Source organism: Pseudorasbora parva, chromosome 12 (genome assembly GCF_024679245.1).
Source record: "Pseudorasbora parva isolate DD20220531a chromosome 12, ASM2467924v1, whole genome shotgun sequence".
NCBI lineage: Eukaryota > Metazoa > Chordata > Actinopteri > Cypriniformes > Gobionidae > Pseudorasbora > Pseudorasbora parva.
In genome coordinates this window covers 21,379,355-21,392,440 of record NC_090183.1, presented here as the reverse complement: position 1 = coordinate 21,392,440, position 13,086 = coordinate 21,379,355, and the positions used below count along the sequence as shown (strand labels likewise).

The 13,086-nt window shown below is 37.9% G+C and overlaps 1 protein-coding gene across 7 annotated transcripts in view; it reads right to left on the bottom strand.

Moving 5' to 3' along the window:
- Positions 1-13,086, bottom strand: part of rptor (regulatory associated protein of MTOR, complex 1) — a 292,822-nt gene that overhangs the window by 145,041 nt on the left and 134,695 nt on the right. For all 7 annotated transcript variants that reach the window (XM_067459440.1, XM_067459442.1, XM_067459443.1 and 4 more), the window contains one exon: positions 1,767-1,942. In XM_067459440.1, the coding sequence (XP_067315541.1) occupies positions 1,767-1,942 (176 nt within the window). The remainder of the gene's footprint in view (positions 1-1,766; positions 1,943-13,086) is intronic.

Genomic DNA, 13,086 nt, shown 5'->3' with positions numbered 1-13,086 from the left:
TTGCCCGTTTGAATTCGTGGAAGGATCTTTATTGCTCGTTTGACTTTGCACAGATTGCAGGTTTCACCAGTAGGAGATAGCAGCACAGCAGTAGCAATTTTGAGGGTGCAGTTCACGCATCAGGTAAGTGGTAACGTTAATGATTAAATTGCAGACATATGTCGAAGATACGTGTTCTCTAACCATGTTTAAGTAATAACTTTAGTGTTATAATACTATAATGTATTTTAGATTTAATTTTAGCATGTTGTGTGCTATTTTTGTGCTATGGCCTCTCATATAGGCCAAGGTCATTGGTGCTGATTTTTATATGAGCAAATTGAATTTCAGTATTGAAATACTGAAACATGTCAAATGTGTAATGTAAGCCCAATAATTTACACTATTTAGGGTTATGTGGTTGTGTTGAACGTGAGTTTTCGTGTTCCAACGACATAACCACGAATACTATGATAAAAAGACGCTCGTTTTCAACGGGACTAATTCTAAACAACGTAATAGAAAGAAAGCCATGTATGTTACAATATAGGGTAAACAACTACTTTAGTTTGCCACTTTAATTTAGTCACACATGCAAGTAATTTCTTAATTATTTATAAAATGTTTAAAGAGCATAATTCGATTTTTTAACCCTTTCTCCAACAGGGTGTGGCATCCATTGATGCTTTGTCATCGTTACAAATGTTTTCATCCAAGCCAATCAGTTCTTCTGCATTACTAGCTGAAACACTGGGAAGTAGCAAGAACGATTCACTGTATCTACTTTGTGTGTGTAGTTTTAAAACTGAAGGCATATTAAAGAAATTAAAGGTGCATTAAAGAAAATTTACAAGGGCTTTGGTCATTTTTCTTTTATTATTTTGTAATGAAAAAATTTACTGTTTGTATGACAAATGTTATAAATGCAGATGATACAATGTGTTTTAATTTTTTGTTATCCTTTTTATAATATTTTATAACTAGTTCCACGGAAATTTAAAAATGAAACTCCTAATTAAAACATTTTAGTTTAATTAATTATAAAACAGATTGAGTAAACAATTATTTTAAAGTTGAAGTCAAGTTTGAGCCAACTAAAAATTATTAATTCAATTAACAATTTCTTGAACGAAATTGAGTGAACATAAAAAAATCTGTGGAACTAGTTACTAAATAATAATTAGTTGAAAGCACGTAAAATATTTTTGTTAGGGTAAGTAATTATTGACAGAATTTTCATGTTTGGGTGAACTAACCCATTAATGTTAGCTTACAGTGCATTAACTATTGTTAACAGATACAACTTTAAAATGTCTTAGAAAATGTATAAATTAATATTAACTAAGATTAATAAATCTTGTAGAATTATTGTTCATGCAGTGTTGGTACATGTTAAATAATGCGATCAAAATGGCACCCTATTGTACTGCTACCTTATTTTTATAATATACATATAAAGTTGCAATATAATAGGGTACCATTTTGTAATTATTATTTAACATGTACCTACACTGCATGAGCTATAAAGAAAGTTGTAACAAGGCTCTCAAAATATACCAGGATTTAGATTTATTGGCCAGTTTTGAAAGCTAATTGGTTATCAGCTTTCATATATAAATAATTATCGGCATTGGCCAGAATATTCATATCAATGCATCCCTGATTCTGTGACTATTTCCATTTAGCAATTTTGATTAAAATACCTGGCTTGATTAGCTCACCATTACAGTTGTACATGAAGATATTTGAGTGAATGCAACTGCATATGTGTAATCAGCATATCTCACCAACGTAGGGCGATTTTGATTGGTGTAGTGAGGCAGGAGGTGAAGAGGTCAGCAGGGAGGTCAGGGTTCATGGGTAGGAGCTCACTAGCCTCACAGGCAGCCAACTGAATGCAGTTCTTCATGGAAGGAGGCAAGGGCATTTGAGCCAGTGGGTGGTTTGGGTTTATTGCTGCCACCTAGTACAAGAAAATGAGAACAAGTTAGAAGTAGTAAATTGTGTCCCCTAGGAATATGTAATTGTGTTGTGCTGGTGATAACATTCAATGTTGTTTTCCTTTACTGATGATTCTGATGCCTGAATGTGTTCAACAGACTTGCAGGACACAAACACCAGCTTGTGGTCATTGGCATTTTTTTTTCTTTTCTTTTTTTTCAGAACCTTTTCTCTGACAGAATATATAACACTTTTTGGTCAGGCTAGAAAAATATCTTTGTTTGTTGTTTGTTTATTTATTTTGTTCCAAGACACATTTGGAAAATGTTTGGTTGGAACTTACTCATAATGTGGTTTGTAAAGATTTTGATCATATAATTTACCTCCAAGTAGTTTAAACAGGATGTAGCTAAAAGTCACTTCATAAAGCTTAATTGCATAATGCTAAAATAGGGCTGTGCTCAGAAGGCCAGGATTATACTGTGTTCCAAATTATTATTAACTGTAAGTGACTAATCAGTAGGATTTGATTACAACAAACATTCAGATTTTAGTTTTTCAAAGAAAGTTTTTGTTTGTTTTAGTTGTCCATACATTTTTAGATAACTGGTAACAATCTCAGACAGATTTGTTAAAGGTGTCATGGACTGGCTTTTAATTTTTTAATACTGTTGTCTGAGGTCAACTAATGACATTTGTGTGGTTTGTTCATTCAAAAACATCGTAACTAATAAGTAATAGGCTATTTTCTACACTGGTTTTGAGGCTCTTTCCAAAACGCTGGGTTTTGATGGGCATGCTGCACTGGAGACTTGTAAGTAAACGCCCACGGCTAGGATTGGAGAATGTTTGCATATTTAATGAGCTTCAGCTCCTGTCATATCTATGCCCCTGTCAGTTCAGTTCAAATGAGGGAGGGGTTGCTTTGAAAGCAGCAACTAGACTGATTCAAGTACGTCTTTATCAAACAAACACAATTATGTATTTCTCATCCTCCCGCGATTGATTGGACTATTATTTTTGTATTACATAGCCTGCACGATCGGTCGATAAGCGTGAACCACGTGCGCCCTTCAAATGTCAAGTCAAGAGAGAGAATAGCACAGAACTGTAATATACTTGAATAACTGGAGGAGACGTCACAAGTTTAGGAACTTTACTGAAGTATCAGGCAGTGTAGAACATACAACTTCATTTGGCCATAGCCGGAACTTAACTGACCCAAACACATATTCAATCCCCCAGGGAGAAAAACCGGAACGCCCTCCCCCGTCTTGGGTCTCTTAAAGGAGCCTACTATTGCAAAGGTTCGTCAATACATTACACCCCTTTCCCCCAGTCCACAAAATCTGAAAATCTTCTTGGAGGGCGATGCTCTCTTACAGGGTACCTCCGAGAAGGAGGAGGCTCAGGCAGACCCTCAGCTCCCGTAAAGTCATCAACACCAGGGTTTCCCACCTCTAATGCCGGCGGCTATAACTCAACCATTTCACCACCTGCAAGCTCTGATGGGGGAACAGTGTAGCCATCTGGCTCGGGCCTTGATTGGTCGGCCAAGGGTGCCGCCCTGTTCAGCAGTTGATCAACATGTCGTCTGTGCACCTGCCCATCGCCAGCCTTGACTTTGTATGACAAGGGACCTGTGATGTCTACGATGATTCCAGGCATCCACTTAGAATCTCTGGTGTAACTTCTCATGAACACCAAGTCATTCTGTCTAAACTCTCTGACCGTGCCAGGGCATTTCTCAGCATTCAGCTCCTGCCTGCGGAGCATATCACCATCATGGTCAGGATGCAGACGATCCAGGGCAGTTGTAAGTCGACGGTTCATAAGCAACTCAGCAGGACTTTTTCCTGTTGCCGAATTGGGTGTAACATGCTGTGACAACAAGAAACGAGCAAGCCTGGTTTGCCATTCTCCCTTGGTGATGCGAGACAGGGCCTCCTTTGTTGTCTGCACCATGCGTTCAGCTTGACCATTTGAGCTTGGGTGATATGGTGCTGTAGTGACATGGCGAATGCTGTTCCGTTCTGCGAACTCTTTGAACTCTGTAGAGGTGAAAGCAGCACCATTGTCTGAGACTATGATGTCGGGCAAACTATGTGTTGCAAACAATAGTCTCAGTGTGTTAATGACGGCTGATGATGACATGGAACTCATCAGAGACACTTCCAGCCACTTGCTATGTGCATCAACCACAATGAGGAATATTTTGGCCTGAAAAGGGCCTGCAAAGTCAATATGCAGCCGGAACCATCTTTTTCTTGTCCACTCCCAAGGATGCACTTTTGCTTTAGGAGGTGCATGACGTGACTTCTGACACGTCTCACATGCCTTGACAGTCTCCTCTATATCTCAGTCCATGCCTGGCCACCACACATAACTCCTTGCGAGTCCCTTCATATGTACTATGCCCGGGTGTGCATCATGCAACATAGCAGGTACTTCTCTCCTTGCCGAACAAGGAACAACCACACGACTTCCCCAAAGCACACAATTTTTATGTGCAGGGAGTTCATGGCGGCGAGAAAAGAAAGGTCTGAACTGGCTATCCTCTATATCAGCCGGCCACCCATGCAGCACCCAGCGCAGTACTCGAGACATGACAGAGTCCTCAAGTGTCATTTTAGCGATTCGCTCAGCATGCATGGGGGTATCTGGCGCAATTTCCAGTAGCAGTACTTCCAGGGGTGGTGGTGTAACCGCATCAAATGCTGGCAAGGGTAAGCGACTCAGGGCATCAGCATTGCCCATGTGTTTGCCTGGTCTGTAGCACAGTTCATAGTCGTAAGCTCCTATGATCAGACTCCAACGTAGCATCCGTGGTGAAAGGATGGCAGGCATTGGTTTGGAATGGTGTAGGAGTCCTAGCAGATGTTTGTGGTCTGTAAAAATCATAAAATGGCGGCCTGCGAGATACTGGTGAAACTTCCTGACAGCAAAAACAACCGCCAATGCCTCCTTATCAATTTGGGCATAATTACGTTCAGTGGTGGTCATTGTTCTGGAAGCAAAGCAAACGGGCCGCTCCCCACCATCACGTTCCATGTGGAACAATAAAGCTCCAAGCCCATATGGTGAGGCATCGCAAACCACTGCCAGGGGTTTATTTTCATCATAATGCACCAGCACATCATCCGTTTGTAGTAACTGTTTCGCCTCAGCATATGCCATCTTGTGCTTTACTCCCCACTGCCATGTGGCAGATTGGTCTAGAAGGCGATGCAAGGGTTCCAGGACAGTTGCCTTATTTGGTAGAAAACAGCTGTAAAAGTTAAGCAGCCCCAAGAATGCCTGAAGTTCTGTTTTGTTCCGTGGGGGCGGAGCTTTTTGGATAGCTTCTACCTTTTCACGGGTTGGTTTGATGCCATCCTTATCCACTCGAAACCCCAAAAACTCCACTTGTGTAGCTGCAAAAATGCTTTTCTCTTTCTTTAGTCGCATCCCAGCTTCAGCAAAGCACTTCAGTACGGCCCGTAGACGTGTGTTGTGTTCTTCTATGGTTTTGCCTTAAATTAGGATGTCATCCAGGTATGGCTGGACCCCTGGAATTCCTGCAAGCAAGGTGTCCATAAATCTTTGAAATATTGAGACTGCTGTTGACACCCCAAATTGCAACCTTCGAGCTCGGAACAGCCCACGGTGAGTATTAACAGTCAGCAAGTCAGCTGAATCGTCATCCAATGGAAGCTGCTGATAAGCTTGTTTCAGATCAAGTTTAATGAAAACTACTCCTGCAGCTAGCTTTGAGAACAGTTCAGATGCTGTGGGTATAGGGTACACGTCAGGCTTAACAGCTGTATTCACAGTACAGCGGTAATCACCGCAGATCCTCAGGCCCCCATCTTTTTTTGCTACCACAACTATAGGCGTTGCCCACTTTGCATGCCGAACAGGTTCAAAAATGCCTTGAGTCACTAATTTGTCCAATTCCTGGTCAAGCTGTGGTCGTAAAGCAAAAGGAACTGGGCGGGCCTTGAAGAAACGTGGAGTAACTGTGGAGTCAATATCAATAGAGATTGGGGGGGTCCGGCAAACCCCAATGTCCTGATAAACCTCTGAATATTCAGTCAAAATGTCCTCTATCGACTGCAGCTGTACCCTGTGTAGTCCTTCGACTGATATTCCTAAAGCATCAAACCAGTCCCGTCCCAACAGACTAGTGCCCTGGCCCTGAATGACAAACAGGGGTAGTGTATTTTGCGTCCCCTTGTATATTACTTCCACAAATATTTTGCCTTTCACTTCCAAGGTTGACTGTGACCACTGCTTTAGTATTCCATTGTTTGCAAGCATTTCAGGGGGTTGAAAAGGCCACCATGAGTGATAAGCATGCTCACTAATCAAGGAGCATGCAGCTCCTGAATCCACTTCCATTGTGTGTGCTTGTTTGTTCAATATAACAGTGGCCAGATACGGCTTCTGCCCCCCTTGTTTTGATTTTGTAGTGGTGCTGTACACAGAGTAATCGTTCTGTTCTTTATGAGTTATAACGTTTGTATGCCGCTCTGCTGTTGTGGTCTGCCTCCTTGTCCGTACCATGTCTAGTCTTTGTTAAACACACACGAGCTATGTGCCCTCTTTTTTTACAGTAATGGCATACCGCTGCAGAAAACCTACAGGTTTGTGGAGTATGCTGACTGCCACATCTGAAACATGGCTTGTCACGTCTCTGATTTTCACTAGGAACTGTTGTCTTGTGTACTGATGCATGTGCATGGGCTGCAAAATGAACATCGTCCTCCTGCAGTGATTCGTTTTGCTGCTGACGAAGTAGGCGAGCATTTAACAATGTCGTTTCAGCAGCTAGTGCCTTTTCCTCTGCCTCTTTAAATGTGAGTGTGGGTTCAGCCAGTAGGCGTCGCTGTAGCGCTTCATCCAGAGCCCCACACACTATTCTATCACGTAGCATGGCTTCTAACTGGTCACCGAAAGCACAGTGCACAGACAATCGTCAAAGCTCAGCAATGTAGTTAGAGATGCTTTGATTAGGTTTCTGCTTACAATTGTGAAAATGAAAACGTTGAACAATCTCTGACGGCGCTGGGCTGTAATGGCGTTTTAGGGCAGCGACAATGTTTGCATAAGTCACAATAGACGGTTGTGTCGGGGCCAGCACTGAACGTAAAGTGGAATATGTTTTTGCCCCACAGACACTGAGCAGCACGGAACGTTTCTTCGCATCATCCTCGATGTCATTTGCATGAAAAAAACATTCCAGTCTTTCTACGTATTCCTCAAAAGAGTGTCTTGAGCATTCATCAAACTCTTCTATACGGCCGAGCGTAGTCATTTTTGTTTCAAGATGGCAGACAAAGCACGTTCACTAAACAGGCACACACAAAAAACTTATCTGCACATAGTTGGTTCGATCCCATCCTCGTCACCAGTGTAATATACTTGAATAACTGGACGAGACGTCACAAGTTTAGGAACTTTACTGAAGTATCAGGCAGTGTAGAACATACAACTTCATTCGGCCATAGCCGGAACTTAACTGACCCAAACACATATTCAATCCCCCAGGGGGAAAAACCGGAACGCCCTCCCCCGTCTTGGGTCTCTTAAAGGAGCCTACTATTGCAAAGGTTCGTCAATCTTTTTTTCTTTGACTAACAAGGACGTTTTCAGCTCTGAAACTTACAGGATATTCTTATATTACCATGACCTTTTATATATCAAAAGCTCAAGGGAAAGTTGACTTCTCAACTCATCACCCCTTTAAATAGTTTGCCAGGTCTACTTGGGTAAATGGAAACCCTACTTAAAGAGGTTGTTCCAAAATATTAAGCAAGCCATAGTTCTCATGCTATATGAAGAGAAAGAAATATCTTTCTGAAGATGAAAAGCATGAAATGGTGTCAATAGAGTATAGTATTGCAATCTTTTGTGTGGGATTATTAGGCTTGTTTGAGTAAACTGCGTAGAACCGATCACCGCAAAATGCATGCCAGTAAAGCTGCACTCTGCACTGCAAAAGCACAAAGGGAAATGACTCACTGACGACAGAGCTAAATGCTTATTAATGTAAGCAACCATGATGAATTGTTCTCTTTTAAAATGTTTGATTTGATGTGTATATTATGTGTGGATATTCCCAAATGTTCATACAGTTCTATCTCTCTATGGGATATGTGATAGTTGTCAAAAATGTCTATATTAAACAGAGGAAAAACATGTCTTTTTGACACAATTAAATAAATAGGTACTTTAGGTGTCTTGTTCATCATATTTCTTATAAAAGCAATAGAACTTAAATTACACCAAGATTATTAGCAACACAGTGCATGAGTGTAAATCATGCAATATCCGCCTTGTATCTTGTAGGTTTCTGATCCACTACACAAAGAGAGAACTGTCCGTCTTGGCTGCACTTTTTCACTCCTCCCCTCACTGCAGCTGCCTACTCTGGCCTAAATTTCAGGCGAATCGATGAGCATCTCAAAACGAGCCTATTGATCCACTACGAGAAGAGAGTCTTGGCTACAGTTTTTTCACTCCCCTCACTGCAGCCGCCTACTCTCGCATAAATTTCAGGGGAGGTGAGGCGAGGTGCATCTCAAACAAGCTTATAGTCCTTTAGCACACTTCCACATTTAAAAAGCCGAAGCTTCAAAACAAGAGCGTAAAAAAAAAAAAAAAAAAAAAAAAAAAAAAACCTACAGCCTGTATCAATGGATGAACCCATAGCATGGGATTGTTATTTATTTCTGTAAAATTCAGAAAAGATACTTCTTCCAAAGACACCTGCTCAGCTCACAATCATTAATTGAGTATTGTGAAAAAAAGGGTATCAATATTCTGATGTATATTTCATTATTTAAAGGGGAAATGCAAATGCAAGCCAGCTGTGTGTTTGCGATGAAACAAAACTTTTGCTCGCAATTAGAAACAAAAAACCTATCATACATTAATTTCATGAATAATCCAGCAAACCCACTCTACCAACAAACTATGAGTTAAGACCTCTCAATCAACCCTCAAAGAACAAATAACAGGGAAATAATGCAGAGCTTTGCTTTAAAGGTGCCTTAGAATGAAAAAAATAATTAACCTTGCCATAGTGAAATAATAAGAGTTCAGTACATGGACATCACATACTGTGAGTCTCAAACACCATTGCCTCCTACTTCTTATGCAAATCTCGTAAATCAAAAACACCACAGAAAAAGAAGTGCTTCTCAACATAAACCCAACCGTGACGCAAGCGTTGGGGATCATTTATACGCATGCCCCCAACATTTGCATCTGTCCAAACATGTTCAATGTCAGGCAGAACTGACGCAGCCGAATCATCAGGACTTCAGGTAAAGACACTTAAGGATAGTAAAAACAGCAGCTCTCATGACACACGTCATGTTTAGGCTGTGCAGGGGAGTGTTGTCATATGTCCACAGTCATGGTTGAGGTTTATTATAATCGGATACCACAACAATTTATTTCAAAATTGTTATTTTGTTCGGCCCATTTCAGCCAAGCTTCGCTTAGCGTCTTAAACTGAAGAAAAGGGCAACTCTATTCCTGCAAGCAGTAAGTAGTGATTTATCCACTTATTGACTAGCTGTTTAAACAATTTCTGATTAAATTGAAAGTTTCTTAGAGAAACCACATTGTCTAGATGACGCAATATGCTAGTACAGCAACAATAAGGAAACTCCAAGTACCATACAAAACTAATGACAAAGGTTAAAATTATTTTGTATTACAAAATACAACCGTAGATTCTTTGCTTACAGATCGTTCACTTGATCCTTCTGGCAAACGTCACCTTTTCCACCATATAAGTTAAAACGACAGTCATTTGACAAGGCTATTCATTTTGTTTTGTTTTTGTTTTTTGTTTGCTGTTTTTTTTATTTTTTTTATTGATTTATTTATTGATTTATTTATTTATTTATTTTTTAAGAAATTAATACTTTTTTTCACAAACATGCCTTATACTGATAAATAATACAATTTAAAAATAAAAATAAAAATGTAAAAAGAATAATCGTAAAAAAATATTTTGTATAGCGTTACATTTTAAAATGTTATTTTTTTAAATTTCCGTTAGATCAAAGAATCCTGAAAAAAATTACACAACTGTTTTCAACATGCATGATAATAATAAATATTTCTTGAGCATCAACTCATCATATTAGAATGATTTCTGAAGGATCATGCAACACTGAGGACTGGAGTAATGATGATAAATAGATCACAGGAATACATTACATTCTACTATATTCACATAGAAAACATTTATTTTACTGTTTTTACTATGTTGGATCAAATAAAACTTTGTTTACACCCTTCTACAGACCTTGGGGTCTTTTCTGACCCCAAAAGACATTTGCTCAAAAAAAAAAAAAAAAAAAAAAAAAAGTTCCCTTTGTTCAAATGGCATGAAACTTTCTACCGTTGTCCACACTCTCTAGATCTACAAATAAAAACCATATATTAGATATATATCTGTTTTCATGCTCGTGACAAAAAAAAAAAAAAAAGGTAATTCCACTCACACCAGAGACACCACTTAGAAAATTGACAATATGCATCCTAAAAAAAAAAAAGAAACAACACAGAACATGCATACAGAACTGAAGTGGCACACTTCCAACAATGCATAAAACATCCACAATGCAAAATGATCACTCACTCACTCACACACAGGAATAGATTTGTTTTTGCTTGTTATCTTGTTATTGCTGTTCAGTTAATTGCATTTTGATGTTCATGTTTTGTATTTTTTACTCAATATGTAATATAACTGGTCATTTCTGTTCATTTTTGTTCTGTTACAGTTAACTAAAGTGTACATTAAATTTGTAGAATTATAAAAAAAAATCAGATGTTTGAAATAAATTATAAACTCTAAAGACTCTCTTGTTCAAGTTTGATTGTAAAATAAAAATAAAAATCGGTACAAAAAATGCTACACTTGATTTTTTTTTAAAATTATTATAATTGTGATTTCATAACATTTATGACAACTGAAAATACTTGTGAAAAGATTTCTTTCAGTCAGTCAAATAGAACAAATCTTATAAAGGAGCTCTATAGCAATTTACAGGTAAAATACATTTTAATTTAATTTAAAAACGAACACTATCGTACACTAAACCATGTTCAATTGTTATCCCCACGGATGAAAGTTAGAAATGTGGGTCTTTTATAAAGTGAATTTTACATAAAAATTAATTTTCATACATTTTGTATTTTTTTTTTATATATATTTTTAAAAATTATAATAAATACTCCAAAAACTGCACAGATGTAGATTAAACATATTATTATTATTATTTTTTATTGCATTTGTTGTCTTGGGGTCTGTCTCCTCACATTCATTCTCTATAGTTCCCTCTGTTACATTTTTCATTGATATTCAGAGAAGGAGGCATTGACGCCTCAGGTGTTTAATCACATCATTATTCATGATGATCCACACGATCCCTGCATACCATTTTGACAATAAGTGTCTTACAAAAGGTAAATGACTATATTGTTTTGTATGAATGAGTGATCACAATGGCTTTCACATTGTAATGAAGAAAAAACTCTAGGCAACAAAATCCAGTTGTGAACTTTGTGAACAAATGTTTAAAGTGGGTTAGATTAGTGATTTCACGTTTTAGTTCTCTAAAAACTATGCATAAACATTTTCCCAAAACTACAAACTATTATGTTTGTGCTGAATACAGTGTAATCAGACTTAAGCCATTAAAATGCTTTAGTTTAAAGCAACTGAAGAAAACAAAAATGTCATAGCATGTCAAATTTCTTCAGGGCCACAAAATACCCATAGAGTCCAGAGGGTTAATATATCTGGTTATTTTACTGTTAAAACTGATTACTCGAGTCACAATATTCAATTTATTATGTCTGTTTTATATAAATGTAATGCTTTATTTAATGCTTTAAAGCAAAATGTGTTAGCCATTTACATGACCACATGCACTACCGGCCTATTCAGCATATTCAGGTTAAGAATGTGCATGTGAATATGAATGTGCAAAGTGAATATGAAAAGGGCTTTACAAATAAAGTTTATTATTATTATTATTATTATTATTATTATTATTATTATTATTATTATTATTATTATTATTATTATGTAAACTCTCTCACTTTCCCTGAAAGTGAAAGCAATAAGCAATTAATCCACCAGATGACTTTGCTGTGTTTGGACCTAAGGACTGTTTTTAGGTATCATTAAATGGAAACAGTATGCTATGGAAACAAAACCATTTTTGGATCTTTGCTCAAAGAACTGTATATGAATGATGCATCTCATTTATAACAAGCGCTCTTGACAATGTGTCAATAGATCACCTTGCATTACATTTTGATAGGGGAGCTTTGATAGGGGTGCTTTTTTCCAGTTTTAAAGGTGTCATGAACTGGGTTTAAAAAAAAAAAAATGATACTGTTGACTGAGGTCAGCTAATGACGTTTGTGTGTTTTTTACATTAAAAAAAAAAAAAAAAAAAAAAAAAAAAAAAAAAAAAAACATAATGAATAACTAATAGGCTATTTTCTACACTGGTTTTGAGGCTCTTTCCTGAACGCTGGGTTTTAATGGGCGTGCCGGCACGACTAGGATTGGAAAAATGTTTGCATATTTAATGAGCTTCTGCTCCTTTTATATATCATAAGCTCAAGGGAAAGTTGATTTGTCAATTCTTCAACCCTTTAAAAAAAAACATTTTTATTGAGGAGTAATCAATCCCCATAAGCATGTCGTGATGTCACAAGTGTGGTTATGTAATAATAATAATAATATCAATGGCAATATCTCTGAGAGGATACTATCGGCTATCAGCACAACCCATATATAAACTTTTAACACCACCTTACAAGATTCACCAACAAGCAATGATGAAACTGATGCTTTACTTCTTAAAGAGCAATGCATTGGTTTACGATGCGAGTGAGAGTGAGAGTTACAACACGAGTGAGAGTGAGAGAGAGAGAGAGAGAGAGAGAGAGAGAGAGAGAGAGAGAGAGAGAGAGAGAGAGAGAGAGAGAGAGAGAGAGAGAGAGAGAGAGAGAGAGAGAGAGAGAGAGAGAGAGAGAGAGAGAGAGAGAGAGAGAGACAGAGAGAGAGAGAGAGAGATTCATACTCATTTTAATCTAAAGATCTTGCGATTAGGATAGAGTTTATTTTTTGCATTTTTATCATTT